Genomic DNA, 26,718 nt, shown 5'->3' with positions numbered 1-26,718 from the left:
AAATTGATGGCAGAGGTAGAATCCACTCCAGATCTTTTATCATACAGTTCAGTGTCTTCCTCTATATTTCATACTGATGAAGAAGTTGTTTAATATTTAATAGGGGAAAAAAAGTTTAGAGTTTTGGCATTGACAAATTAATAGTAAGAATAATATGGAAAGTACCTTATTAAAGTAAAAGATGACTTCTTTTTTGTTTTTTTAAGATGACTTCTTAAATAGTCAATAAAAACCCTAGAGTAGCATGGTCCAAAAAATGTTTAACTGTTCTAATGTTCTCTCTGCACTGTCTGCTGGAGGAGACAATAGCCACATGTGCCTATTGAAAAACTTGAAATAAGGCTAGTGCAACTGATGAACAGTTTTTGTTTTTGTATAATGTGAATGTCCGTGAAAGTAAATAGCTATGAGAGAGTGCCGTGTACTGTATAGGACAGCACGGCTTTGAGGTCCTCTGGTATGGACCTTTGGTATGGTAGTGCAGGCGATGTTTAATGTTAGCTAATGTTGACTAATTAAAAGGTCCGAGTTGTAGGAAGCAAAGGATCTCCACTATATAAATCATCTTCACCATGATTCTAGACTTAATTAATGGTATGGACTTTGACTCCAGTATCAGAATGAGTAGGAAGACTGATAAGATTCAGAAGTAGGAGGAAGGTGTGGAGAGCTCTTACAACGTCGTAGTTTTTCTCCAGTTGTCCTGAAAATATTTAGGAAAGATTTCAGAGAGAAAAAAGAATTCAAGAACTCCTGGAGCCATTGTTTATTAAAGTAGAATACCAGTCTATCTGCAAATTGCTTTTGGTGGAAGACCTGTAGCTTTAAGCTTCTTGCGATGAGATTATTTCCCAGTGCTTTAATGAAATTCCTTCCACAGCTACATAGTTAGTTCTGAATTTTCAAAGCTATTAGTGAAAATACAATGGAGTTTGTCACCTAAATTAATATTTTATTCCCCATGTAGGCTGTCATTTTAGCTACAAGAATCAGTTAATCTCTTATATTTGCTGGTACCTTGATGAGAAAGTATCTCTATAAGAATTATCAATTCATGGTACTATTTAGCACTCAGCCGCTCAAGGGTCCCTACACCTGATAACTGAGATGATTGATTAAAGTCTTTACATAGCCCTTCCCTTGAGGTATCTAAAGCAGGAGGAATTAAGCATGTTAATGGAAATGCAGAAAGCATTGATCATTTGAATAGACCTGGAATGAATTTTTCTCATTCCTACTCCCTTGGTCCAAAATGTTAAAACAAACTAAAAAGGTTAAGCCCTGTATACTTTTTTTTTTTTTTGTCCATGTTTACAAGCTCATATGAGAGTTCTAATGCTTTAAAATGGTTTTGATGGAAATATTTAGCTTAAATAATATAAATAGGTTTAACCTATTTAAAGCTAGTTATTGTTAACTATTTTTAAAATTGTTTTGGGGCGCCTGGGTGGCGCAGTCGGTTAAGCGTCTGACTTCAGCCAGGTCACGATCTCGCGGTCCGTGGGTTCGAGCCCTGCGTCAGGCTCTGGGCTGATGGCTCGGAGCCTGGAGCCTGTTTCCGATTCTGTGTCTCCCTCTCTCTCTGCCCCTCCCCCGTTCATGCTCTGTCTCTCTCTGTCCCAAAAATAAATAAATTAAAAAAAAAAAAAACGTTAAAATTGTTTTATTGCTATTACTGTTTTGTTACTCTTTGGTTTACATCATCTTGTAGAACTCAGGTTTGGTTAGTTTGTGCTTACATATTAGCTTTTTTCAGGGCCTGGCTGATCATGAATAATGTTCAGTAAAACCTTAGACAATTCATTTAACTGCCTCGGTGTCAATTTCATTAACTGTAAATGAATATGTTGCAGATGATCCCTTAGGAGAACAATTCTGAAATTGGAGGTGAGGTGACAGAAGAAAGGTGACTTTCAAACTCCATTTCCCTCATTGCATCTAAGAAGATGTTACTATAGGCATATATTGTGAATGGCTTCAAAGTAGACAAAAGTCGTAATTCTTTTTTGGTCCCTCATTGCTCTAAGAATTTGTGATTCTGTGTTCATAATCTTTCCACGCTATTTCCCCTCAACAAAGCCAAATGACTCATTTTTACAAAACTAAGTCTCCTTTGATTCTTTCACTTGCTAAAGAAAGAGGCAAAAGCACTTTTAAATGTTGAAATTGAGATAAGTCAATAATTATGACTCCTATTTATTGATGTAAGTTTTCTTCATTTTTATTCAAAAGGTAATTTTACCTTCATACTAAGTGAAAAGAGAAGTTTTTTTTTTCTAACTACCTCAGAGAAATAAAAGGGGAGTTTCATTTTTAACCTGTTTTGACCATTATTTTTTAACCTTTTTTTAAACCTTTCTTTTTAACACATTGACTCACACCTCCTGTGTGTGTATACTTGTGTGTGTGTGTGTGTGTGTGTGTGTGTGTGTGTATTTTTACATATATCCTGGCATTAGTTTACTAAAAAGAAAAAGCAGTTCAGACTTTGAAAAGTAAACTTTGTGGCTTGCTTATTTTTTTAATCCCACTTACTTTATTCTAATCAAAGAAAAATATTTTAAGCTATCTGTTTTCAGCATTCCTGGCTGCTATTATCTTGACTGTAATTGCCTAGTTTCCTTTCCGGCTGATCTATTGCTAGCCTTTATCTGGATGTTATTAAAGAATATAAATGCTCCATAGAGCACCATATAGTCCCAGCCAGAATGTTCTCAGATTCTTTGCTAAAATGACACCAAACCAGTGGTTTGGCTGGTAAGTAAGTAGCTCAGATTTGTTGTCAGAATGTACAAGGGATTCTAAATTCACTGCTCCTTGTTCCTGAGATGTAGCATTTGAAAAACAGCTTCAGCTGTTTATGGATTATGGTCCTTGGGCACCAGATAGTGGATGTTGGAATGTATTGCAGAAAAGCTGATTAAAGTACTAGAGCCTCTAAAAGTAAAAGTAGAAAGTCATTTGTAATACCTGTGCCTGACTCTGTCGGGTGCACTTACATGGTTCCTTTAGAGAGCTTTGGTTTATTATCATCTTATCCATGCAGGAATAACCTTTTTGTGTAAAAAAAAAAAAAAAAAAAATGCGCCTTTTGGAGAAAACATTCATAAGCAATACTTGATGAGAAGTTTATGTGGGTAGACTGATTTGAACTTTGAAAATCCTAAATACTTTGCACTCTTATTATCTAGCTTATTAGAGTCTTGTTTCACTACGACTCAGCTTTCAATAGTAGCTACTTCAATTCCCAATTTTCATGTATTGTGACCGTCAATCAGGGAATTTACACTGGCCCCAAAACATAAACTATGTCAGAATTCATTGTCACTCCCCACCCCCTACCTCTTGGGCCACTTTTCTCCCCGACAACGGTTCACAGAAGTAGAGTCTGGAGATATTTTATATTATTACAAAACTTACAGGTCTTTAAATATACTTCGTACTCCTCTTGTTGAGATATTTCCATATTTCCTCATTATTTTTGAAGTAAAGTTCAAACTTCTTAGAGAGCCGTTCGTGATCTGTTCCTTCCCTACCCATTCCCCTGCAGTTTGAGTGTGGTTTCAGACTTACAGAGCTACTGTTTCCCTTCCTATTGGTTTTTGTTTCTGTTTTACACTGGTTGCCTGCTTCTCCTTCACCCTTTTTTCATTTTACCTGAGAATCGCTTGCTCTTCCTTCAAAACTCTGCGTGCATTTCCCTTCTTCCAGGAAACCTTCCTTGAGCCACAATTACCCTGCCTCTTACTAATTTCAGTCAGACCAGCCTTTAAGCTGTTTATGACTTTCACAAGATTCTTTTCATACTCTACTGGGACCTTATGTTTGTCTGGCTCACTTAAGAGACCAATACTCCTTGAGTTCAGAGATGATACTGGGGTCTTTTGTGGGTCTGAAACTGGCATTTTCAAATAAATGTTTGTTGACTGACTGAATGACTTCTAGAGATAATCTCATAATTTGACTTACTTTGGCCCTGATCCTTAAGGCATCTGAGAGTATGGTTTATGTCATATTCCTCACAAGGAGCTTTTTAAATTGACTCACTCACTTCCATATTGCCACCTAAAATGTGTAGTAAAGGTAGGTCTTTGGCTTTGGGAAGACAAGAACCTTATTGGCTAGGAGATACAGTAATACAAATCTTAACATTGTCAATTAGCCAAAGAATGTGGAATACAATACATGGGAAATTGGAAAAACCAACTCTATGATGAACGATGCATTCTAGCATATCCATGTAGATTGTTGAATCTGTGACTTTAGTGGTATATAAAATTTCCTTAGGAGGGAATAGATATTTAATGACTTCTTCCTTATTTGAAAATAACTGTTTACAGTTTCTAGATTTTAAGGTAATCTTAATATGAGAAGCAAGACAAAGTTTAAACCAAAAGAATATTTGCCAGTGATGGGCTATAGAATTTAAGCGTGTACTTGGTTGTCCTTAGGTGTCTTTTGAGTATTTGCATCAATATTCTGCATTCTGTTACAAAACAGAAACAAAATGCAAAGAAATCCATATTTATAAATGATAAGATGTTTAAAATAATTTAAGCTTAATTCTTAATAGAATTGTAACATTTTCATTTAATCTAAAATTTTATTTCTTCAATGTATGGTTAATATTTGCTTTCGTGTAATTATTTGCTTAGACATTTTGTACAATTATTTCTCTAATGATATAGCAAACTGACTCAGCACATTATAGCTGAATCATAGTCCTGGCTCTTCTTTTTATTTATTGAATAAACAAACACTGTATTGTTAAAATTCTTTGTCCTTCAACTGAGTTTGCAAAAGAAGCTTGTTTGTTAGATCTTGCATACTCTAAGGAATGTGTATCAAAGGTTTGAAATTATATACCTGTTTTTCAGTCTGCGATATTTTTAAAGAATAGAAGGGAGCAAAATTGTCCACGTCTCAATAGTTGGCTATCTGCTTACTCTCAGAGACCCCAGCCTCCTTTTTTAAAAATAATTTTAAGGGTTTCTTGTTTACTAAAATTTGGTATTGAATTTGTGTAAAGTCTGAAGATTGCAGCATGCTAGAATATTTTTGTCATCTAAGACTGTATTCACTGTTTGGGTTTTTGGAGCACTGCCTCCAAGAGGTTCGTAGCATTTGGTACGGAGTTCACGTATTTCTGGTCTACAGACCTACCCTATTGAGGCAAAAGCTTCATGATGCTGATGTGTTTTTTTCTACTGCTATAATGCTCAGCAACGGTAATTAATTAAAAAAAAAAAAACTTTCCATGTCATTACAAATAAAACTGAGGTTTTTTCTGAAGGCTAGTAATTTGTACCTTTAAAGAGCCACATTATTTTGCTTTTGTCTCAGAATGTATTATGCTTCACAAGTATACTGTGACAGCCTGAATAGGAAAGGGGGGAGGGGACATTGTCTTCAGCTGGCATGCTGTTATCAGAGGGAATGTGTTTCTGGACACGAGATTTAGCATTCATTGGTTGTCTGAAGAAAGCTATTTCATCTGAGGATTGGACAAGAAGCTGCGTCAATTTGCTGCCCGTCTCCAAGGCACTGGTGATGCTGCCTTCACAAGCTGGCTAACGTCACGGCTCCATCACCCAGCGGGGTGTGGACTCTCTTTTTCTGTTCTTCTCTATTTAATTCTCTATTTGCTGCCTACTGCATTTCTTAATCTGTCTTCTGCCAAATGCTAACAGCATGATATTTTGCAATCATCTAGGTGAATACAAGAAAGACGAACTCCTAGAAGCTGCTAGGTAAGTGATTCCATTCATTTTAAGTGAGTATAATGCATGTAAGGGAGAAAAGGGGGAGGGCAGGTGGAGGACTATAAAAATTATAACATGTTATTGTCTCGCTTGGATTTTACGTGATAATGCGGCTGAGACCCTATACTCAATCTCTATATACTTTGTTTTACATGATGTTTATTAAATGATAGAGTTGTGCAACATGGCAAAGATTACAAGGTTAATTTTATTTGGAACATTTCTCAGGGTACCTGCAGACCTTAGTTGCCCAGCTTTTCGGATGATCTTCGTGGAGTATTTAAAAACCTATCTCTTCATTTTTCTCAGAAAATTTTTCTAGCAAAGCTTGCCTGGGGAGCATAAAGTAAATGTTAAAATTCTCATCCATTTTCTTTTGTTCTTGGTCATTTATAATTTAATTAGTTAGCTTTATTCATCATTTTGTATGTATTTTTAAGCCCAGTGTTTTAGAGCACTTATCAAAATAAAGTTTGTTTGTAATTAAGAAGGTGACTTGATGCAGATAAATAAAACCATTAAAAATGTAGAAAGATGTACTATCCAAGATGTACCGCTGTATGATGATTCACAGGAATTAATTAGGAATGTGTTAATTTAATTCAGTCTACCAAAAGAGAGTCATTGAGAACCATATACAGGAAATCAAAGCAAGCCTATATTATTTTCCACTCTTCTGAAAAATATCCATAAATATTCATGAGAAGCTCTATAATATCATAGGAATTGACTTACTACCTTTTTACAGGAGTGGTAATGAAGAAAAACTAATGGCTTTACTGACTCCTCTAAATGTGAATTGCCATGCAAGTGATGGGCGAAAGGTAAGTTCTTTAATATCCCCCTTCAACAATTTCTTCTTGCTTTATACTGAAAATTTTTGAAGTCGGCATATATGTGTATACACACATATATGTACATATGTACATACAACTATTTTTACTGGCATCTTTTCACCATAAAATGAAATGCTGCTGTATCTGTTATTGGCAGTTGTGACATATTCATAGAACTGGTGAAGCATGGGTTTTAAAGCCTTTTCTCTTAAATGTCAGACACTGAAAGTTGTTTGTTAAATAGAACTGCAGCTTTGTCGGTGATTAAAATTATAGCAACATATATTATTTTTTATGTATGATCATGGAAATTGGAAATATTTGTTTATGTCCTATTTTTACCTGTCTTTGTTTGGATATTTGCATTTTTGATCTCCTATTTGGCAGCGGAAGATTTGCTTGGTAGATACCAACACTTTTTCCATTTAAAGCTGAGAAAATGCTAACAGTTTTTAGATATGTAACAGCACTGCTTTTTTGCTTGTTTTTTTTTTTTATTATTGGCTAAGTTTTTTATCATGGTCTGTTGAAAGAAAATAGACTAAAGACGAGAGAAATATTCTGCATTAATTTACAGTTGCTACAAATGTAAGGTATATATAAATGTACAGCTGAGTCTTCGTTACATGGTTACATGCTCTGCATGCTTGCCGAGTATGGGCCGAAATGTATCCCTTCACAGCCTTTGGTAATTGACTGCAAAGTTTTGCAGGGATTTGCCTAATAGATATTGAAAAATAAAACACTCTGTATTGTAAAGCCTTGGTTAAAATGACAGCTCATATTTTAATGATTAAGGATAACTTTTGTATTTTAAAAATGTAAAATATTTTTGAAGTTACACTGTGAATGTTGAGGAACATCATTTGTGTCTAATATTTAAAGAATTAGTTTCTTTGAAATTATTTTATAGTGAAAATGTGCTATGGGAAATATCAGGATGGACGGTACACCCCTTAGATATATATAGTGTCTTTCTAGTGCCTCTACACATTTTTCCATTCCAATGAAACCCATATAATAGTGGCAAGGAACCGAATCCTCTCCACAGAATATATGTTATTTGTTATTATAGGTGGTTTGTATATTATTTCATGTGGCCTGTTGAGCATTCAGTTTCTCTGGATAATCTGGGGACAGACTTCTACTTTAATGGAATGTTAAATTATTATACATATATCAAGCTATAAACTAGCAGAGATTTACTCAGTATTTGTAATGACTTTTGGGAGACGGTTTTAAATGATAACTGCTCATTTTTTCCCTTCAATTTTGAAGCTGCTTTGGGGATTTTAACATTCTTGAGTTACTTGGAGCTCCAGATTTTGTTTGGATCCTCTCAGTAAATAAAGTGACTTTTATCAGTGTGCAGAAGAGGGCCTTCTTAACTATGGTGAGTGTAGCTCTGTCTTCAGGTAGAGCTCGTCTAGAGCCCAGCCTGCTTCAGTTTCCATAGTCGTTTTAATATTACAGACTTTATGTGCGATGGCTCTAGCAGGAGCCGATTTCTATTCCAGCCTCATTCTCCCATCGTCAGCCTTATACCTTACCAGCCCCATTTGTAGCTCAATAAGTCATAATAATTAAGGAGCACGAACACTGATAATTAACAAATTACCTCTTCTCCCTGCCTCACTCCCTGCCTAACTACATAAACTCCTTCATTTTTCCCTTCTCCCCAAAGGAGAATACACTTCCCTCATTCCTTTAGCTGGAACCAATGTATTCCTTACCCAAATTCCTGGGGCTCCCTTTCTGTATTATTCTATGGCATCTACCACAGAGTTTTTTCCTCTATTCATCCATTAGCTCTTTGTATTTTGCCCTGGACCAAGCCTGGTACCTTGCAGGTAGCCAGAATCTTAGGATATGACTATGCTCCCTAATAAACATAATTTTATCCTCTGACTGAAAAATCATCTGTGCTCTTTTCCATTTAGAAAATGAACTCAGAAGTGTGTGAATAGAAGATTTTATATTTTCCATTATTATGTTATTACTAGTATTATTTTACTAATTTATTTTTGATTTATTGTATCATGAAGGAAAGCTATATTTTAATGTATAGAACATTGTTAAGAACGTGTTTCATACATTGTGATTTTGCTGTAGGATTCATACCATATAAATAATGTAAGAATTCTCCAAGATGGGCTCCTATACTTTTTTAGATTATTAGTTTGCTCAAATTAGATAGAAAAAGAAAATTAGATGTAAGCATTTATTAGGTTTTCGTGCTATGCATATAACATAAAAAATCAGTCACAATTGTTCATCAGTATGCAAAATGTAAATAAAATTTCATAATTAAAATTTAATTATATTCATATTTACATATCACCCTTATTTATGGCACAGAATAGTTCTTATTAAATGTGCCAGCTATGGTAAAGCCACAAAGTGGCAAATATTCTGGGTGCTGATGGAGATTGGGATAAGGTCCTTTAGTTATGACAGTATCTTTTGTTTTCTTGTTATTGGTGTCAAGAAAATGTGTAAGGAAATCTAGCTGTGAAATTACAAGTCTGTCTTAGGTATTTAGTATTTTTTCAGGCCATTTGCCTGTGTTTATCTACAATTAGGAAATTAGATTGTATATTAACAATAAAAGGATAAAGGTACTTTACATATATAGTAAGTTAGGTATATAAAGTTTTATTTCTTGAATTTGCATGTTAGAGCACAATACTGAATCAAACTTATTTTTAGCAGGTTTCTAAATGACTGTATTAATGCTTAACTGAATCCTTGCCTGTCTCTGTTTTTACTATGATTCCTGGTTTGTAAATTTAAAAAGCCCATGGAAATGTCAATTTCATAATGTTTTTAGAAAAGAAATGTTCCTTATACGTTAACTGGTAGGTGGAGAATTTGCCTTGGATATATGCGGGGGTTTTAGACTACAGCATTCCTCTTTAATGCAGTACATGGGGTTATACAATGACAATGTAACTTTTCAAAAGCCTCTTAATTCTATACTGTCACTTGGTGATTATCTAATTAGGTAACATACGAGTCGTTTGTGTTTTTATTTCCCATAGACATTTGTTTTTCTAACCTGTAGAATTCTGAAAATAGTGAAGTACCAATAAGGTTTTAAGTAATTTATGTTGTTATTTATGCTTTTATTTTTCATGTAAATCAAAGTGGAGCTTAGCTACTCTAGAAATTTCCAGTTGTTTTTTTCCCCAAAAATCAAAGACAAAATTTTTTTGTAATTTTTTGTTCTAAAATGCCACTTTTATACACTTACATACACGCTCAAATGATGGCCACTTTAGAAACATAGGGGCATAGATATAACTTATTCTTCAATCTCCTACCCATTATGACTAGACAGAACATTCTACAGTTCCTTATTTTGAACTACAGTGAAATGCAACTAGATACTGTTCCCTTTCTAGAATTCTTTTTTCCTATGTTTTCAAGCTTAGATTTGTTGTTCTTTAATCTCCCTTTACAGTATTTTCTGTCGAGGTGTTTTATTAGCAATTAGCCAAATAATTGTTTACCTGTAACTTTAAGGTGGCCGTGGTCTCTTGTTTTTCAGTATTAATTCTCATAAGGATACTTTTAGACAATGAATAAAAAATATTTGAATACATCTCAAATTATTCCCATACTCAGCCCTCTTCAGAGTTCTCTTTGGTCCTTCTTGTATCATTTCCCTTTCTTGTCTGCCTATCCCCTTCCAAAATAAATGTCCTACATTCATCTCCTCCTTATAACAAGGGAATAGAGTTGAGCATTACTGTATGTATTCCTAAATAGGAATATATATCTTTGCATGCATGTATGGTGCCTAATGCTGCTATGATTGTATGTCACCAAATAATGAAAGTAACTAATATTTGACTGGTAATTTATTTTTATAAAGTATTCAATATAATTTCTGGTATTTCAGGTTTCTTTGTGCTCCTTTCACCCATTAGGCCAGCACTTAGTACTTACAGCCTATAGGTCACTGTGCCAAGTGTCATGGGAGAGAAATATGTGTTTAACGGTATTGGTTCACAAGGAACTCGACAACTGATAGAATGATTAAGACATCATCCAGTATGAAACATTAAAAAAAAAAAAAAAAGGTCATGCTCCCTTGTGGCCTCCTTTGTGGGGCGCCGAGGTGACTCAGTCTCTTAAGCATCTGATTCATCTCAGGTCATGATCTCACAGTTTGTGAGTTCAAGCCCCACATCGGGCTCTGCACTGGCAGTGTGGAGCCTGCTTTGGATTCTCCTTCTCTCCTCTCTCTCTCTGCCCCTCCCCTGCTCGTGCCTTTTCTCCCTCTCTCTCAAGATAAATAAACTTAAAAAAAAAAAAAAAAAGCAGACATTATCCAGTATGTTGAAGTTAATCCTCTTAAAAAAATGTATGATTCCCTTTGCTGTGGTACAATTATAAAGTGTAGATTTAAGGTGGGTGGGTTTTGTTGGGGGGGGGGCTTTTATTTTAAAGCATTGGTTTTTAGACATGGATCCTCTTCTAGGAAACCACAGATGTAGATGAACAGGCAGTTGGAGGAGCATGATTTAAACTCAGAAAGATTAACTGAAGGATATCTTTAAATGTCACATTTCTACTGTGTAAATGTTTGCCTCCATAAAACAGTTAATAAGGAGAAAGATTCTGGAAACAGAGAAAAGTAAAGTGTTTAAAAACTATTTTTTAATAGTGATCAGTCAGAAATAAAGTAGAACTTAATGCCATCCCTTGAAGATACCATAAAAAAGTTATTTAGTTGAAAGAGCAAAACTACCCTCTCTCTCTCTGGCCCTTCCCCTCTCAAGCTCTGTCTCTCTCTCTCTCTCTCTCTCTCTCTCTCTCTCTCTCTCAAAAATAAATAAACATTAAAAAAAGGGGGGGGGCGCCTGGGTGGCTCAGTCGGTTAAGCGTCTGACTTTAGCTCAGGTCATGATCTCGCGGTCCGTGAGTTCGAGCCCCATGTCGGGCTCTGTGCTGACAGCTCGGAGCCTGGAGCCTGCTTCAGATTCTGTGTCTCCCTCTCTTTCTGGCCCTTCCCCTCTCGAGCTCTGTCTCTCTCTCTCTCTCTCTCTCTCTCTCTCTCAAAAGTAAATAAACATCAAAAAAAAAATTTTAAAAAAAAGAGCAAATAGGCTGTAAGGTCGGACAGATTGGGTTCTCTTCTCTGCTGTTGCACTTTCTAAGTGTGACTGTGGCTCTGTAGTTTTCAATGTACTCATGTGTAGATGGAGATAATCCTACTCATTCCACAAGGTAGTTGAGAGGATGAAGTTATGCCATCGTAGTAACTTAGTAGAACGTCAGTAAATTAGATCCCTACTCCTTTGAAACATTTTTTGAAGACTTTGGACATATTTAGAATGGACATATATATAGTTTTGAGTATCCCAACATTCTCCACTCCACCACAGAAATTGTCTTTATTATCCAAGCTCAGTCCCAGATATCATTTGGATATTGTACGTTACCAGGTAATCTACAAAGCATATGATTGAATTAATTCTTTAGGAGCTCCGTCTTCACCACCCTCCGAAAACCTCACACTTAATAAGTAAATTTGTTTATATTAACAGTTTGTAAATTCAGAAATGTGTTTTTGAGCTCTATATAATCATTTTAAGACTATATTTGTGAAAAATTAATATCTGGCTGAAAATAATGCCACAGTATTCATTTGAATTGCATAGAGCACATCCAGTGAAGCACAGAGAACTTTCTTTTGTATTTATATGGGAGTGCTTAGGGTTGTTTACCTTTGTCGTATTGTAGTATAGAATTTCTCCGTATTCTTGTTTAACAGCTCCCTCCCTCACTGTAAGTCTCCACCAAATATCAGGTTTGACCAGGATTTAAACAGCCTTTATATGGTAGATTATTACTCTGAAGACCCCTTAGTGAAACCGTGCCCCTCATTATTTATGCTTTGGCCGAGTTCCTTCTTACACTGACTTTGAGCTAAACCCGGGACTGCTTCGATGCATAAAATGAAGCAGGATTGCTCTGCCTCTTCCGGGACTAGCCCCTGAGGTAGCCTGGCTGCTTGCCAGTTCCCTGCTTCTGGAATGCTCCTCCCTCTTTGAACCCGGCTGCCATGCCATGAGGCAGCCCAGGTAGCCGTGCGGAGGCCTCCAGCCAGAGACCCACTTGAGCTCGGGGAAGCCTCTAAACAAACAGCTCATTACCCAGGCGTCCCAGGCCTCATAACCTCAGCTGAGCTCCCTGTTTAGTAGCCTCCCGGTGACATCAGCCACCTCAGCACCCCAGCCCATGCCACACGGAGTAGAAGAGCCACCTGCAAGCCACCAGCTGGGGGGGTTTTGTTACCTAGTAAAAGATAACCAATATATCCGTACTGTAAGAAAATAATAACTCAATGCTTGTTATCTGCTGGGCCAGAAGGTTGCATCTTTTCTCATGTAGATTACTGAAAACGGCTGTTTCATAGCTGTGTGGAAGAGTCCGTGAAGATTTAAAGATAAATCTCCAAATGTATTTATTTCTTTAGCTGTAAAGATGATTTTGAATTATATCTTGCAGTTTATGATTCTTTTCCCCCTCAGAGTGCAAGGAAGTAATTTCATGTACATCTTTTGTGGTCATAGTCTCAGGGGAAAAAACAGGAGTTGGAAGCTAGAAGACCCAAGTTTTAAGGTAAAATTATTACTAGCTTTTAAGTTAAAATTCCTATGAGGCAAATTTTGTCATGCCTCCGAGTTCTCCATTTTTTAGCCTATAAAATGAAGGATTTGGGCCACATGAGTTCTAAAATACCTTTCAACTCTAGAGGTGTCTGGGTAGGTCAGTTGGTTAAGCATCTGACTTCAAATCAGGTCATGATCTCATGGTTCATGGGTTCAAGCCCCGCATCAGGCTCTGTGCTGACAGCTCAGAGCCTGGAGCCTGCTTCCGATTCTGTGTCTCCCTCTCTCTCTGACCCTCCCCCATTCATGCTCTATCTCTCTCTGTCTCAAAAATGAATAAACATTAAAAAAAAGAACACCTTTCAACTCTAACATTTTAAGATTGCAATGTATTTTGTTATTTATTTCTCATTAGAGTTAGTAGTAATTACCAGCAATATAGAATTGGATTATGTAAAGGTGTATGGAGTCACACGAGATAAGACGCTCCTGGAATCTGGAATAAAGTTTACATAGAGTCTTTTTCCCCTTTAAGAAAGTGTTAGCATTACCTGGGGGCCGATGCCTGGCTCTCGGTGGCCTTTAGTGGCCTTTATCATCCTCCTCTGTTCTTGGCAAAACCTGGTAGATGAAAGGTCATACCACTTTTTAATATCCAACTTTTATGCACCAGAGTTCAGATGTTACATGGGATTACAGGAAGGTCAAATGCATCAGGGAACTCTTCAAGCACTTTACGTTTAATTATATATCTAATCTAATCACTTCTTTAAAGTACATCTTGCTGAGCAATGCATGTCTTGCTGTAATGCAGAAATCCCTTAGAGCAAGTTTTCTTGCCTACTTATGATGGAGTATATTGTATAAAATCTTTATGCCTGTGTATATTCATTTTGTAACAATAAGGGCTTGAAAATGTCTTTTTTATTTTTCATTAGGGAATCGCTTCTACTAAAACAGTCTCTATTTTGTCAAGCATGACATTTCTACTGGTGAGGGTAATTAGTACCCATGCCAACTGTGCTCTGTTTCTCTCTGTGAGGAGAGAATTTTTAGTCGAAAGGGACCTGTGTTAAAAAGCAGGTGCTAACACAGGAGTTTATTTGAGCTCTGCTTAATCACTCTCCTCCTCACTTTGGTTTCTCCTACACTTGCATCCAAAAAGCATGTTTGCTGCAGTTTTCAACATTAGACTCGTTACTGGTCGAGGGATAGAAAAGGAGTGAGTACTAAATCGTTTTGCTGTGAGTATGATTCATTACTAAAATTTGAATTATAGGAGCCACTTTACAGAAGTGACACTTAAGTGTATTCTTTTCAAATGGCAAGAGTCTAAGTTTAAAGTGCTCTTTTTGCCTCTACAAGTAAACCAAACTTTATAGAGTACACTAGATTACAACTGCAGCATTCACTTGAAAAACATCCATCTGGCAGAGTGGCAAGGGAATAGGTTCTGGAAGAAACACAGAAAGTAGCTTCAGTGGTATTGCTGATGTCCTAGTTCTGCAGTTGAGTGGGATGGTGGGTAGTGTTATTAACATATTTTTCTGTATCCATTGGTACACGAGAAAAACATTTAAAAATAGTCCCATAATGATTATGATTTGATATGATCTCTTTGGCTTAAACTATTCGGTTAACCTCAGTTAACAGAGTATTCAGAAAAGGGCTCAAATCCTTTTAGTAAAGGGTGAACCTTAGTGGGTAAAAAGGCTTGCTTAGGAGCAAAGAGAAGTCTGATTTCAGAAACTTCGGGCCTGATGAGAAGCAGCAAAAAGTGAAGAGTTAATTATGGACTTAAGAACTTTGAGATTGTATGTAGCTTTGAATTAGCATTATTAGGAACTGTGGTCCGGCCATAATACAAAACCAATATAAACTGCTAATTTTTTAATTCATTTTGTACTGCTTACCTGAAATCTTAGCTCAGGTTGCCATACCATAGACTGGTGACTTAAACAACAGAAATTTATTTCTCATAGTTCTGGATGGAGGCTGGGAAGTCCCAAGGTCAGAGTGCCAGCATAGTCAGCTTCTCAGCAGGGCTCTCCTCCTGGCTTGGGGAGGGCTGCCTTCTTGCTGAAAGAGGAATTGAGCTCTTGGGCACCAACCCCATTGTGAGGACCCCACTTTGTGACCTTATCCAAATCTAACTACTCCTAAAGGCCCTATCTTCAAATACTGCCACATTAGGGTTAGGGCTTCAACATAGGAATTTGCTGGGGTCGGGGTGGACACAAAACACTCAGTCCATCTGTAACACCTGGTTATTTTTGTGTCACTACTTTTTTTTTTAAAGAAATACAATAATTGCTCAGGAATCTTACTTCCCTCCTCCCCCGCCCCATGCATAGTCACCCATTTATTTGCTTGCTCAATTAAATTGGAATTATAAAAGAAAATTTCTAAGAAGTATCAAGAATCCCCATAATATTCTTTTTTTCAAAAGACTGTTTTCAGTGACTAATAAGAAAACATCTTTCTCTACTAAGAATAGTATCAGTAGTAAAACTTCGGAAACACTATGAATACCATGCATAATTGTTTGAAATGCCTGTTTGGGTAGCCAAATTAGCAAATTTGAAAATAGACAAACTCTAAATATAAAATGTTTCATATATTGGTTTTCCTTTTCTGAAGATAGTAACATGATAAAACCCTACTCTGAATACCATAAAAACGCCCATTAAAGTCATCTCCTAGTTTCAGAGTGGGTTCAGTACCTCTTAGAATTGGGGAAGGGGCTATGGGCAGGGAACAGAACGAGAGCTCTCTGCTCCTGACTACTCTCGGCTGCCAGATTCACAAATGCAAACTCAGAAACAACAAGGACTGTATCACTGAAGGAGCTGTGAGGAATTTCTCCCAGTTTGCACAGTTAAAATGACTAATGATCTAATGTGGAATGATTCCCTCACAAATGATCTTCAGATGCCAATCAGTGTGACTTGTGTCCTGTCTCAAGAATCAGCCAGCTATCTGTTGAACATTAGTTAGAATCTTTGATGTTTAGATTTAAAAACCCAAGACTGTAAATATTAACTGTAAAAAGGGATTCATGTGAGGTTTGGGTTGTGTGAAAACTTTTCCGCTTAAGGTATAAAACATCAGGTTCGTATCAGACATGAAACCTGGTTTCCATAAAGTCTGCCAGCTGTTTCTCATTAAACAATGCAAAATTAATGTTGCACCTTCTGAGAGTGCTAAGCATTCTGTTTTTTTCTTCCTCCCATACAAACCCTATGAGAGGAAGCTAGAAACTCATTTTCATGCATATATTTCAATTCTGCTAAATCTGAGGCTGGAAAAGAGGAAAACAAATTTCTGGCTGTTGAAGAATCCCCTTGGAGTTTCCATGATGAGAACATTAAGTTAAAATTGAATTAAGTTGGCATTCAGAGCTTTATTCTCACAAAGATTCCTCTGTGGATTTCCTGTTCTTTCTTGTATGCTCATTTCCTTTCCCCTCTCCTCTTCCCAATACACACACTAAAGATAGTCCTTTATGTTTTCAATATAAAAATAAATTTTTATTATAAAAGACAGTTGAAGTACAAAAACTTTGTTTTAGAAGATATTTCATAAATTCTACAAATTCTCAAATGCCTTCGATTCCTTCTTAAAGATGCCTACATATGTTACTTTGGAAGAATACCCTCTCTGAGGCTGGAGAATATCAATCATATTTTACCTCTGTTCATGTAGCTTATCTAAATTCATAGAATCTTATTTGGAGAAGAACTTAAATGACAGCTAGTCCAACTTCCCAGTACAGTTCTCATCTTCACTATGGGAACTCTGACAGATTGTCGTCTGGCTCTGCTTGAATACACTCTTAAAAAAGTGAGAGCTCACTGTCACTGGTTTGGATCAGCCAGCATCTGATTTAGTGCTGAATTTCAGGTTTCACACATTCGGGAGGCATATTGACCAGCCCGAGGGTGACTAGGAAGGTAGTCAGGACATTATTCTGGAAAAAGCAGTTGAGGCAACTTCAGGAATTTAGTTCAAGAGACCAAATGATTGTCTGTTAGGGATCTGCAGAAAAATCCTGTCCTAGGAAAGAGGCAGATAAATTGTCTTCTCTAGTTTCAATTTTCTGTTACTCTTTTCTTGTCTTCTGATACTTACTATTTTAGACAACTTCTGTTGTTAAGAAGTCCTACATTTCCAGGGTGCTCATCCAGTGGTATGGTCACACTCATTATTGGTAGGATTTCACATACAGTATCCCCTGGATCACTGCTGAAGTAGCCAGAACTACCAGTGTGATCCCTGCCTACCCAGTTACCCTTCTGCAGTCAGCCACACTAGTCCATTTCTGAACATGCTATGCAGAACCTGAGCACCCAGGCAAAGGAAAAGAAGGAAAGCGGAATGAGAGTTCTGAAGTCAAGACTGTCTGCTTTTGATCTCCAACTCTGCTGTTAACTTGCTGTATTAATCCTCCTCTTCCTCAGTTTACCCTTTTGTTATATGGAGATAATAGTTTCTAGCTCTGATCATTGTTGTGTAAAGTAAATACAAATTAATAAATACACATTTTGAAGAGTGCTTGGTACATAGAAAGTACCCAGTAGATTTTAGCTATTATTTTCAATAAACTACTTTGTATTTTCAAAATGTTTTCATGTCTTCTATTTCATTTAGCCTGAAAATAACTCAATGAGGAAACCATTACTATTGTCACCCAACTCCTCCCATTACAGAGACTGTGACTTAAAAACACTAATATGTTAAAACACTTCAGTTCTAGGAGTGGTATCATGTCTGTTTTGAAAAGTCATAGTCATGGGGCTTCTGGGTGGCTCTGTCAGTTAGGTGCCCAACTCTTGATTTTGCCTGGTCATGTTCTCGTGGTTCACAAGTTGGAGCCCCACATCAGGCTCTGTGCTGACAGCACATAGCCTGTTTGGGATTCTCTCTCTCTCTCTCTCTCTCTCTCTCCCTCTCTCTCCCCTTCCCCAGCTCACACACTCTCTCTCCTCTCAAAATAAGGAAATAAACTTAAGAAAAGAAAAAGAAAGAAGAGTTATAGTCCTGACATAGTCCACTATGATAAGACTATATATGTTGTTAGCTTTGTTTAGCTCAAGGTACTGTGCTTGAGAGAACCATTCACCAGGAGTCAGAGGACCAGAGGAAAAGACTGGAAAAGAAAACATTACCATAGAAGGATCTAGTAATGTGTAATCTGTAGAAGAGACAAGTTAAAGGAAACAAAGTTTTTGAAAAAAGTATGAATAAAATATCTTTTTAAAAAGTTTTATTTCTACTTTGGCTCATCAATTTTTATTCTCCAGATAGTTTCTCTTTTAAATTCTCTTTATAATGGCCCAAGAATTGAGAAATTTCAAGGATGAGATTGTCTAATCTTCATTATGGTACTATTTTAAATCTCCCTTCAAAAGACAGGCATCAGTGATATGTATTTCCATGGACTCATGCCCATATGGATTCTCTAGCTTATAGTTTGTTTTGATTTTGATTTACGTATCCCTGTCTCAAAGAACTCCTTAGGTATACCTTCCAAGCAGATTAATCATGTCTCTCTGCCTGAAAGAAATTTAATAGCTCTAATTGTGTGGTTGTTATATTTTCCTGGGAATTTATATTAATGGCTGATAACAGTATTTTATTTGTAGAAGGGAAATACTGATCTATCTGAACCAAATGATACGTTTGAATGAGGTGTTTTTTGTTAAGATAGCCAGAGCAGATGGAACAACCTGTCTATTTACAGACAATCGGTGAATAATTATGATACAGCTACACAATGGAAATGCTAAGCAAAGAGTAAGATTAAACTTATATGTATTAATCTTTTAAGAGAAAAAAGCAAACTTCAGAAGACTGTAATATGATCCATTTGTGTGACCCAAACAACAGTAAAAAGAACTCAGAGAAACACATGTTCATGTGAATAGAAAAAAAATCTCACATGCTACTTGTGCATGTTAAGCAATGGTTACTTACAGGAAAGGGGTTTGTTGAGCTAGAGGAAGAAATTGAGGACATTTTACTTGATATTATTTTAGAGGGAATCATGATTTTTATCATTTAAAAGAATTCTTTTGGGGAGGGAATGGTGAGTAAAGGTAAATGATAAGTGAGACCAGTTAAAACTGAGAAAATACTTATGTAATACCTCATTTTTTTGAGAGAGAGAGAGAGAGAGATCTAGAGCTGAAGCGTAAGCGAGGGAGGGGCAGAGTCAGAGGGGAAGAGAGAATCTTAAGGAGGTTCCATGCCTAGCGCAGAGCCAACGGGGGGCATGGGGTGTGGTGCTCTATCTTACAACTGTGAGATCATGACCGGAGCTAAAATCAAGTGTCGGGCGCTTAACTGACTGAGCCACCCAGGTGCCCCTGTAATATCTCATCTTTATTTTTTTTTTAATTTTTTTTCTAACGTTTATTTATTTTTGAGACAGAGACAGAGCATGAACAGGGGAGTGGCAGAGAGAGAGGGAGACACAGAATCTGAAACAGGCTCCAGGCTCTGAGCTGTCAGCACAGAGCCCGACGCGGGGCTCGAACTCACAGACCGTGAGATCATGACCTGAGCCGAAGTCCGATGCTTAACCGACCAAGCCACCCAGGCGCCCCTCATTTTTAAAACCATATCTGAAAGTCTGTTTGTATAAAAAAGTGGAAATAAGTATTGGAATTAAAATTTTTTTTTTATTATTTATTTTTTGAGAGACAAAGACAGAGTGTGAACAGGGGAGGGGCAGAGAGTGAGAGAGACACAGAATCCAAAGCAGGCTCCAGGCTCTGAGCTGTCAGTACAGAGCCTGACATGGGGCTCGAACTCACAAACCGTGAGATCATGACTTGAACCAGAGTCGGACACTTAACCGACTGAGCCACCCAGGTGCCCCAAGTATTGGAATTTTTAAGTGTAATGATTTTCTGTTTGTTTATATATACTTTATTTTAAAAAAAAGATGGCAAGGGGTGCCTGGAGGGCTCAGTTGATTGAGCCTCTGACTCTTGATTTCGGCTCAGGTCATGATCCCAGGGTCTTTGGATCAAGTCCCACATCAGACTCTGTACTGAGCATGGAGCCTGCTTAAGATTCTCTTTCTCTGCCACTCTGCCTCTCTCTCTCTCTCTCTCTCTCTCTCTCTCTCTCAAAAACAAACAAAACAACCCATGATACCTCTAATTCACAGATTCATAGAGGTAGTAACTGTAAAACTGATGGTACACAGAGCAATCTTATCACAAAAAGTAGAATATCCAGACATGAAATGTTGCCTGATATGATACCGTATAACATATCGTCTATGAAACATTCTTGCGAAAGAAGTTTCATGTGAAAGAGGAAAATATAGATAGGCGCAAGTTAATCACACAGAAAAGACAACAACTAACAAGGTCTCTTCAACAAGTCCGTAAGGTGAAAAGAGAAAAAAAGGAGAGAAGAAGACCCTTGTACATTTAGGGAGACTTAATGGCACAAGAACAAAAGTACTGATCCTGACATCCAGTGAACCAGTGTTAGGAAGTTTTTTCAGCCAATGATGAAATGTGAATATTGGCATGGGTAATAGATGGATATACCCCTATTCTGTTAGACGTACTAAGTTGGGGGTTTTGAAAGAAAATGCCCATAATTTTTAGAGATACCTGTGGAAGTGTGTGTGGGCGAACTGTTACAATGTCTTGAATTTGCTGCAGAATACTTTTAGTGGGAAAAGGAAAAGATAGATGGCAGAGGCCAGGGTAGCAAAGTCTTAATAATTAACGGTTGTTGAATCTGGGTGATGATTACATGAGTGTTCAAGTGCTGAAAAGATCATAATATTTTTATCTTATGAAGCCATTTTTGTAACTGTTTCTAGAGCAAGAGGCTGAAGGAAGAACTTGAATAGTATATGGAGCTTGTATGGACTGAGAAAAGGTTACGCTTGAGTCTTTTGAAGAAATTGTTAAATGGAAAGAGAAGTATCCTTTGTTATCTCTTGAGCCAGCTTTTAATAGGATTCTTCTCCTAGTTTGGCAGAGGAATAAGTCTGGCTTTATTCAGAATGCCTGTGTGCCCTTGCACGTAGGCACACACATACAGACACACACACACACACGATTTTCTGACTTGGGACAACTCCAGGAACCTAGAAACTCATTCAGCATTAAGCTGGAGTGGGGTGACCAAGCATCGCAGTTTGCCTCAGATGAATGGGCTTCCTGGGATCAAAAAAATCTTGGGCAAAGCAGGATGAGCTAGTCACCCTAGTCTAGGAAAGTCTAGAGGATTTGATAGAGGTCAAACTGGGCCTTCATCTTAATGAAAACCGAAATACATTATATATCATGAGGTTAGACAGCTGTCTGATAACTTACATCATGGCTTCACAGTTGTGGTTTTGTTCTTTCCTAGGGAACGCATCAAACATCACGCAGGCATGTGTTGAAATGTAGGTGTAAATCTCTCACATAAATTTAAAGTCTCATTCACCAAGCTGGATCATTCATGTCCTCTGTTCCCTTTTAGTAATGTAAATCAAAAGTTGACAATAACTTTGATTTTGTTAACACTCTACTAAATATAAGGGACTATGTTAAGCCTTCAAACGGAAAATTAAGATATATTCTCTGTTCTTACGAGCTCATGGTGGATTAGAGGAGACAAATAATTACTGTATGTTATTTTGTGACAAGTGTTACGGTAAAAGATTGTGGCAAATGGTTTTAGGACCAGTCTTTGGCAATCCTTTTTTGTATTTTATTTGCAAAAGTATTCTACAAAGACAAAACAAGAGGAAAAAAGAGAATTACTTGGAGTATTGGTATTTTGGAATCTCGTTTTAAAATCTCGTTCAAAGGATGTCCCAAAGTTTGTGCTTTATAAAAATAGAATAACAGTCTTAAGAAATTAAGAATTAATGTTTATATTTTATGCTTTTGAGATGAACGGTGTTACAAAGATTGGGATGTTCTGTGTGATAATGGTGAACTTCAAAAGCTTTCTCAGCACTGTCAGATCAAGGAACCCTTTCCCCTGTACCCAGAAGTCATTTGTGAGAGAGCAGTATGGGTTTTGTGTTAAAATATAAATGCTAAAATTCCTTTGGCATTGAACATTTGTAATAATGCATTTAAATCTTGAGACATGGTTATCATGATTTCTTTGTTCAATGGAAAAAACAAGATTTAGAAATTAAATTTTTATATTCTAGGCACGTAATAATACATAGGTCCCTGAAAGCTCATAGCTGCCTTATGGATCCCTAAGATTCTTTTATTTTAATATTTAACCCTCAAGAATATTTTGTCTTTTCATTGTTGTTTTGATTTGTTAAGAAGTTGCGTGAAATTCAATTTAAATGGGAGAATATTTTGTTACTAGTTAATTTCTCCAGAAGGTATTTCACTTATTAGTATAATCCAATTCCCATTCATTTCAGCTAATTAGTAATTAGGGTATTTGAGCCATGTGGAGTGAACCAGGGAGAGCAGAGTAAAAGATGATGTTGGAAAGTTGAAGAGTAGTGATAGGAGAGATTCCCTATGGTCTTCCAGATCATTGTATAGACTTAGCTTTTACGTCTGGTGAGATGAAGAGCCACTGAAGATTCTGAACAGGGGACTGGTGTATCTAACTGGTATGTTACAACAGGATCACTCTGCTGCTATGTTGCATGAACTCTAAGAGGATTCTTCTGGAAGCCAGAATGCCAAATAGAAGGCTGTTGCCACTCAGCCAGCTGAGAGAGGATGGTGACTTAGACCAGGCCAGTGACCGAGCAGTGACTAGATTCTGGAGATGTTTTGGAGATAGTGCCAACAGAAATACTCTGATGCGGTGAGCATCGTGTGTGAGAGAAAGATGGTACTCAGGAAGAACTCAGGGTTTTGGACCTGAGTAAGAAAAAGGATAGAGTTGGTATTTAACAGCAATAGGAAATTCTTCAGAGTAGGTTTTGGAGGGAGTACTAGGAGCTCAGTTGTGGGCCTCGGCATGAGATGTCTCCAGCATGTCCTTGTGGTGACGTCAAGTAGGAAGTTAGATTATGAGAGTCAGGAGTTCAGCAGAGAGACTGAGCTGGAGATATGACTGAGGAGTTGTCAGTGTACGAATGTTATTTGAAGCCACAAGACTGCATGAGGTCACCGAAGAATGATACTGGTAATGAAGAAAAAAGATCTAAGGACGTAGTCCTAGAGTACTCCAGTGTCAAGAAAATGAGGAGCAACCAGAAAAAAAGACTAAGGAGTAACCAGTGAGGAAGGTGTCTAGGTATCCTAGAAACCAAGGGGAAAAATACTTCAAGAAGGAAGAGAGGTGATCGGCTACGTCAAATAGTGCTGACAGGTAAAGTAAGGTGAGGACTGACAAATGACCACTAAGAGATAACTTCTAAGCGTATAAGATACTTGATAAGGTGATAATAAGTTGTAACTACTGTTTATTGTGCTTTTTCTGTGGGATACTGTATTAGGTGCTTTATACAGTTTTCTGTAACCCATTAAATAGCTTTATATGGTAAGAATTACAGTTCTCATTTTATAGATGTTGGAAGCCAAGGCTCCAAGACACTAAGACATTAGTCCAAAACTATATACCTTGTAAAGTTGCAAAGCAAGAATGCAAACCCCAAATTTAAAAGGCTTTACTTTTTTCCTTGTATTATACTGCTGGACTTACAGTAAGGTTGCCACCACAGTTTTTTAACAGGGTTTTCACCTGACGTTACTTTATGCATTTATGTGTAGGGTAAGTTAAAGCTATCTTACATGCTTTATTTTGTGTCGCAAATTTATATCATAAAAGGCAAGGGTAGATATGTAAGTTTGTTTTTTTTTCCTGTGGCCTGATTCCAAGAAGGAAACTTCGAATTAGGAGATTTCTTTCAGTAAAGATTCTTTTTTCCATACACATTTTACAATATGAAACATCAGTAATAACGTTCTCTACGGCAGAGAAAAGTTTTTATATTTGCAATTGTCCCATATTTTATCACTCCTCAGGCTGACTTTTAAAATATTCCAACAGAAAAATCAGTTTTAAGAATCCATCTAAGGTGTGCAAACTAACGGCAATTGCTGGCCTCTGTATGATGATGTCTTAGATATTTGCTCCTTGTGTTTACTAGTTTACAACCACCGCAAAATCAAGGAACATGTGTGAATATTTTACAAACGGGTTTTCTTTATTTTTTCAAAGCCTAAATTGCACTCTGTTAATTATCCTAGCATTTAGAAAATTACTTTTATCATTACTTGGCCATTTCGCAATTGTAAAAGTATAAAGTGGGCACTGTGTGTTAACCATGCGCTAAATTTAGTCTTAGGCCATATGATTTTAATTGCTTTGCATCAGAAAATAGTATTTGGTGTGTATTGTTTACCATCTAGCTAACCGTTACACCTACTGAACTTCTTTCTAGAAGAAAAACCTCTGGGCTCTTAGTAGTGTAAGCTTGTTTAAACCATCCTTGGTTCTTAATTTGTACTTTTTCTTTTTGCTTTGTACCCTTTCCTCAAATTTATTGCATGCATTTACAGATTTGTATGTGCCTTCTAGTGATACGATTCAGTTTACATAATTAGCATCCGCATTATGGTGACTACTTGGAAAGTCTCATCTAGTTTATTCTGTACTTACTCTCCCTGCAAAGTTATCTACTCCCTTGGCTCAGCTACCCCTACTGAGGCACTGCTACCATTTTGCTAACTGACCCTCTCATTATCTCTCTCCCTCTGCGATCTTCAATTCAGGTCTTCCGCTGTTAGTTTGGCCCCCACCCCCAGTTTATTCTCTGTGGAATAGCTAGAGCCATCTTTCCCAAACTACAGTCTTAACATAATTTTCTGCTTCACATTCTTGAGGGGGTTCCCGTTGTTCTTAGAGTCCCCCCCCCCCAGTCTCATACACTGAATTTAGCCACTGAAGTTTCCTTAGTTCCTCTGTGTCCTCTGGGTGTTAATATGTGCTCTTCATACTACCTGGAATAAAGTTCCCCATCCTTTTGCCTCAGGGATTTCTGTTTATCCTCCAGTCTCCCCTCAGGAAGCAGTTCTGAGAATCTTTCCTAAGCCCAGTCCCTTCTGCTAGCCTCCAGAGCGGTTTAGGTATGCAGCCTCTAGCCTCTCCTGACATCTTGAACTGTTTGTCACATTTGACGGTATTTGATGAGCACTGGGTGTTTTATGTAAGTGAGGAATCACTAAATTCTACTCCTGCAACCGATACTATACTATATGTTAACTAACTTGAATTTAAATTAAAAAAAAAATAGTATTTGCTTTCTCTAGTTGATTCCTCAGAAGCTAGGCTTTTGTTTCTTCATCTTCTGTCCTTCTGAAGAATTAGTATATATGTATTTCATTTAGGGACTCATATTTTGGAGGAAGAAGACTCATCAAGGCAAAGTATCGAGCCTTTCTTGTTTACCATGCTACCCCTAGCACTTAACATACTGCAAGATACACTGCACATGCTAAAATATTTTAAATGAATGCCAGTGATAACTAAATTTGTGTTCAGCCTTCACCTCTCCTGAATTCTAGTTGGTCCCATGATCACTAGGGTATCAGGCACCTCAGATTCATAAACCCAAACCTCTTCCTCTTCTCTCCTCCCTTCCCCGCCCCGACCTACATCCTTCTTTTCTTTCATCTGTCACTGACATTTCCAAACTGGAACTGCTGTATCCCTTACTACCTGCATCCGTCAGTTTTCAGACTCTGTCACTTCTGCTTTCTAATAGTTCTTGACATTACTCATTCCTCAACTGTTGTTTTTTCCACAACTGCTTTATTTCAAGCCTGTCACTTCCTGCCTTGTCAACTACAGAGCCTTCTACTTTACCTGATCACAGCAGTTTAGAAACTAAGTACATAGCCATTTTGAAAGCATTATAAATAATTTTTAGTCTCAATGATTTGTAAAAATCCAGAAACTAAATATTTCTTCTTCTGATTAATTCTTCTAAATAAACAGTTAATGTGTGTGTGTGTGTGTGTGTGTGTGTGTGTGTGTGTGTATATGTATTCATCTACTTAGGGACTTTGTTCATTTTCAAGAATCAGAAAAACTATTATTAAATCAACTGTATACAAATAAAATTTTGTAAAAGATTCTTAATATGAAAAAGGGAAATCTTTTTGTGCATCAGTAATGAAGGTGTCACTTTTTTCGTATAATATTGAATGTCAGCTATGTCCTGTAAAAGACCTTACTGACTTATTGACCAGTCATCCAGAGCAGTCACTGTCTCTAGAGGAAGCTTCCCAAGTGCAGTATAAAGTTCAATTAAGTCCTGAAAGTGGGCCAAGATGGAGTAATAGGGACTAGTTTTACTTTCCCTTTTGAAACAATAAACACACACACACACAAATGAAATCTATGAAACAATGGTTTTCAAAAATTGGACATCATGCAGTACGTGTAGTGATCCCTGAGAGATAAACATTAAATAAGCTGAGTTGTGTGACTGCTCTGGCTTACTGCCAAGAAAGCATTTCCAGTCCTTAAACAGGAAAGGGG

The 26,718-nt window shown here is 37.1% G+C and overlaps 1 protein-coding gene across 3 annotated transcripts in view; it reads left to right on the top strand.

Annotated features, from left to right (window-relative positions):
* The window catches only part of TNKS (tankyrase), a 212,126-nt gene that overhangs the window by 105,086 nt on the left and 80,322 nt on the right, over positions 1-26,718 (top strand). For all 3 annotated transcript variants that reach the window (XM_049632502.1, XM_049632503.1, XM_049632504.1), the window contains 2 exons: positions 5,714-5,750; positions 6,511-6,586. In XM_049632502.1, the coding sequence (XP_049488459.1) occupies positions 5,714-5,750; positions 6,511-6,586 (113 nt within the window). The remainder of the gene's footprint in view (positions 1-5,713; positions 5,751-6,510; positions 6,587-26,718) is intronic.

This window comes from Panthera uncia, chromosome B1 (assembly GCF_023721935.1).
Source record: "Panthera uncia isolate 11264 chromosome B1, Puncia_PCG_1.0, whole genome shotgun sequence".
Taxonomy (NCBI): domain Eukaryota; kingdom Metazoa; phylum Chordata; class Mammalia; order Carnivora; family Felidae; genus Panthera; species Panthera uncia.
This window is presented reverse-complemented; position numbering and strand designations above follow the sequence as displayed.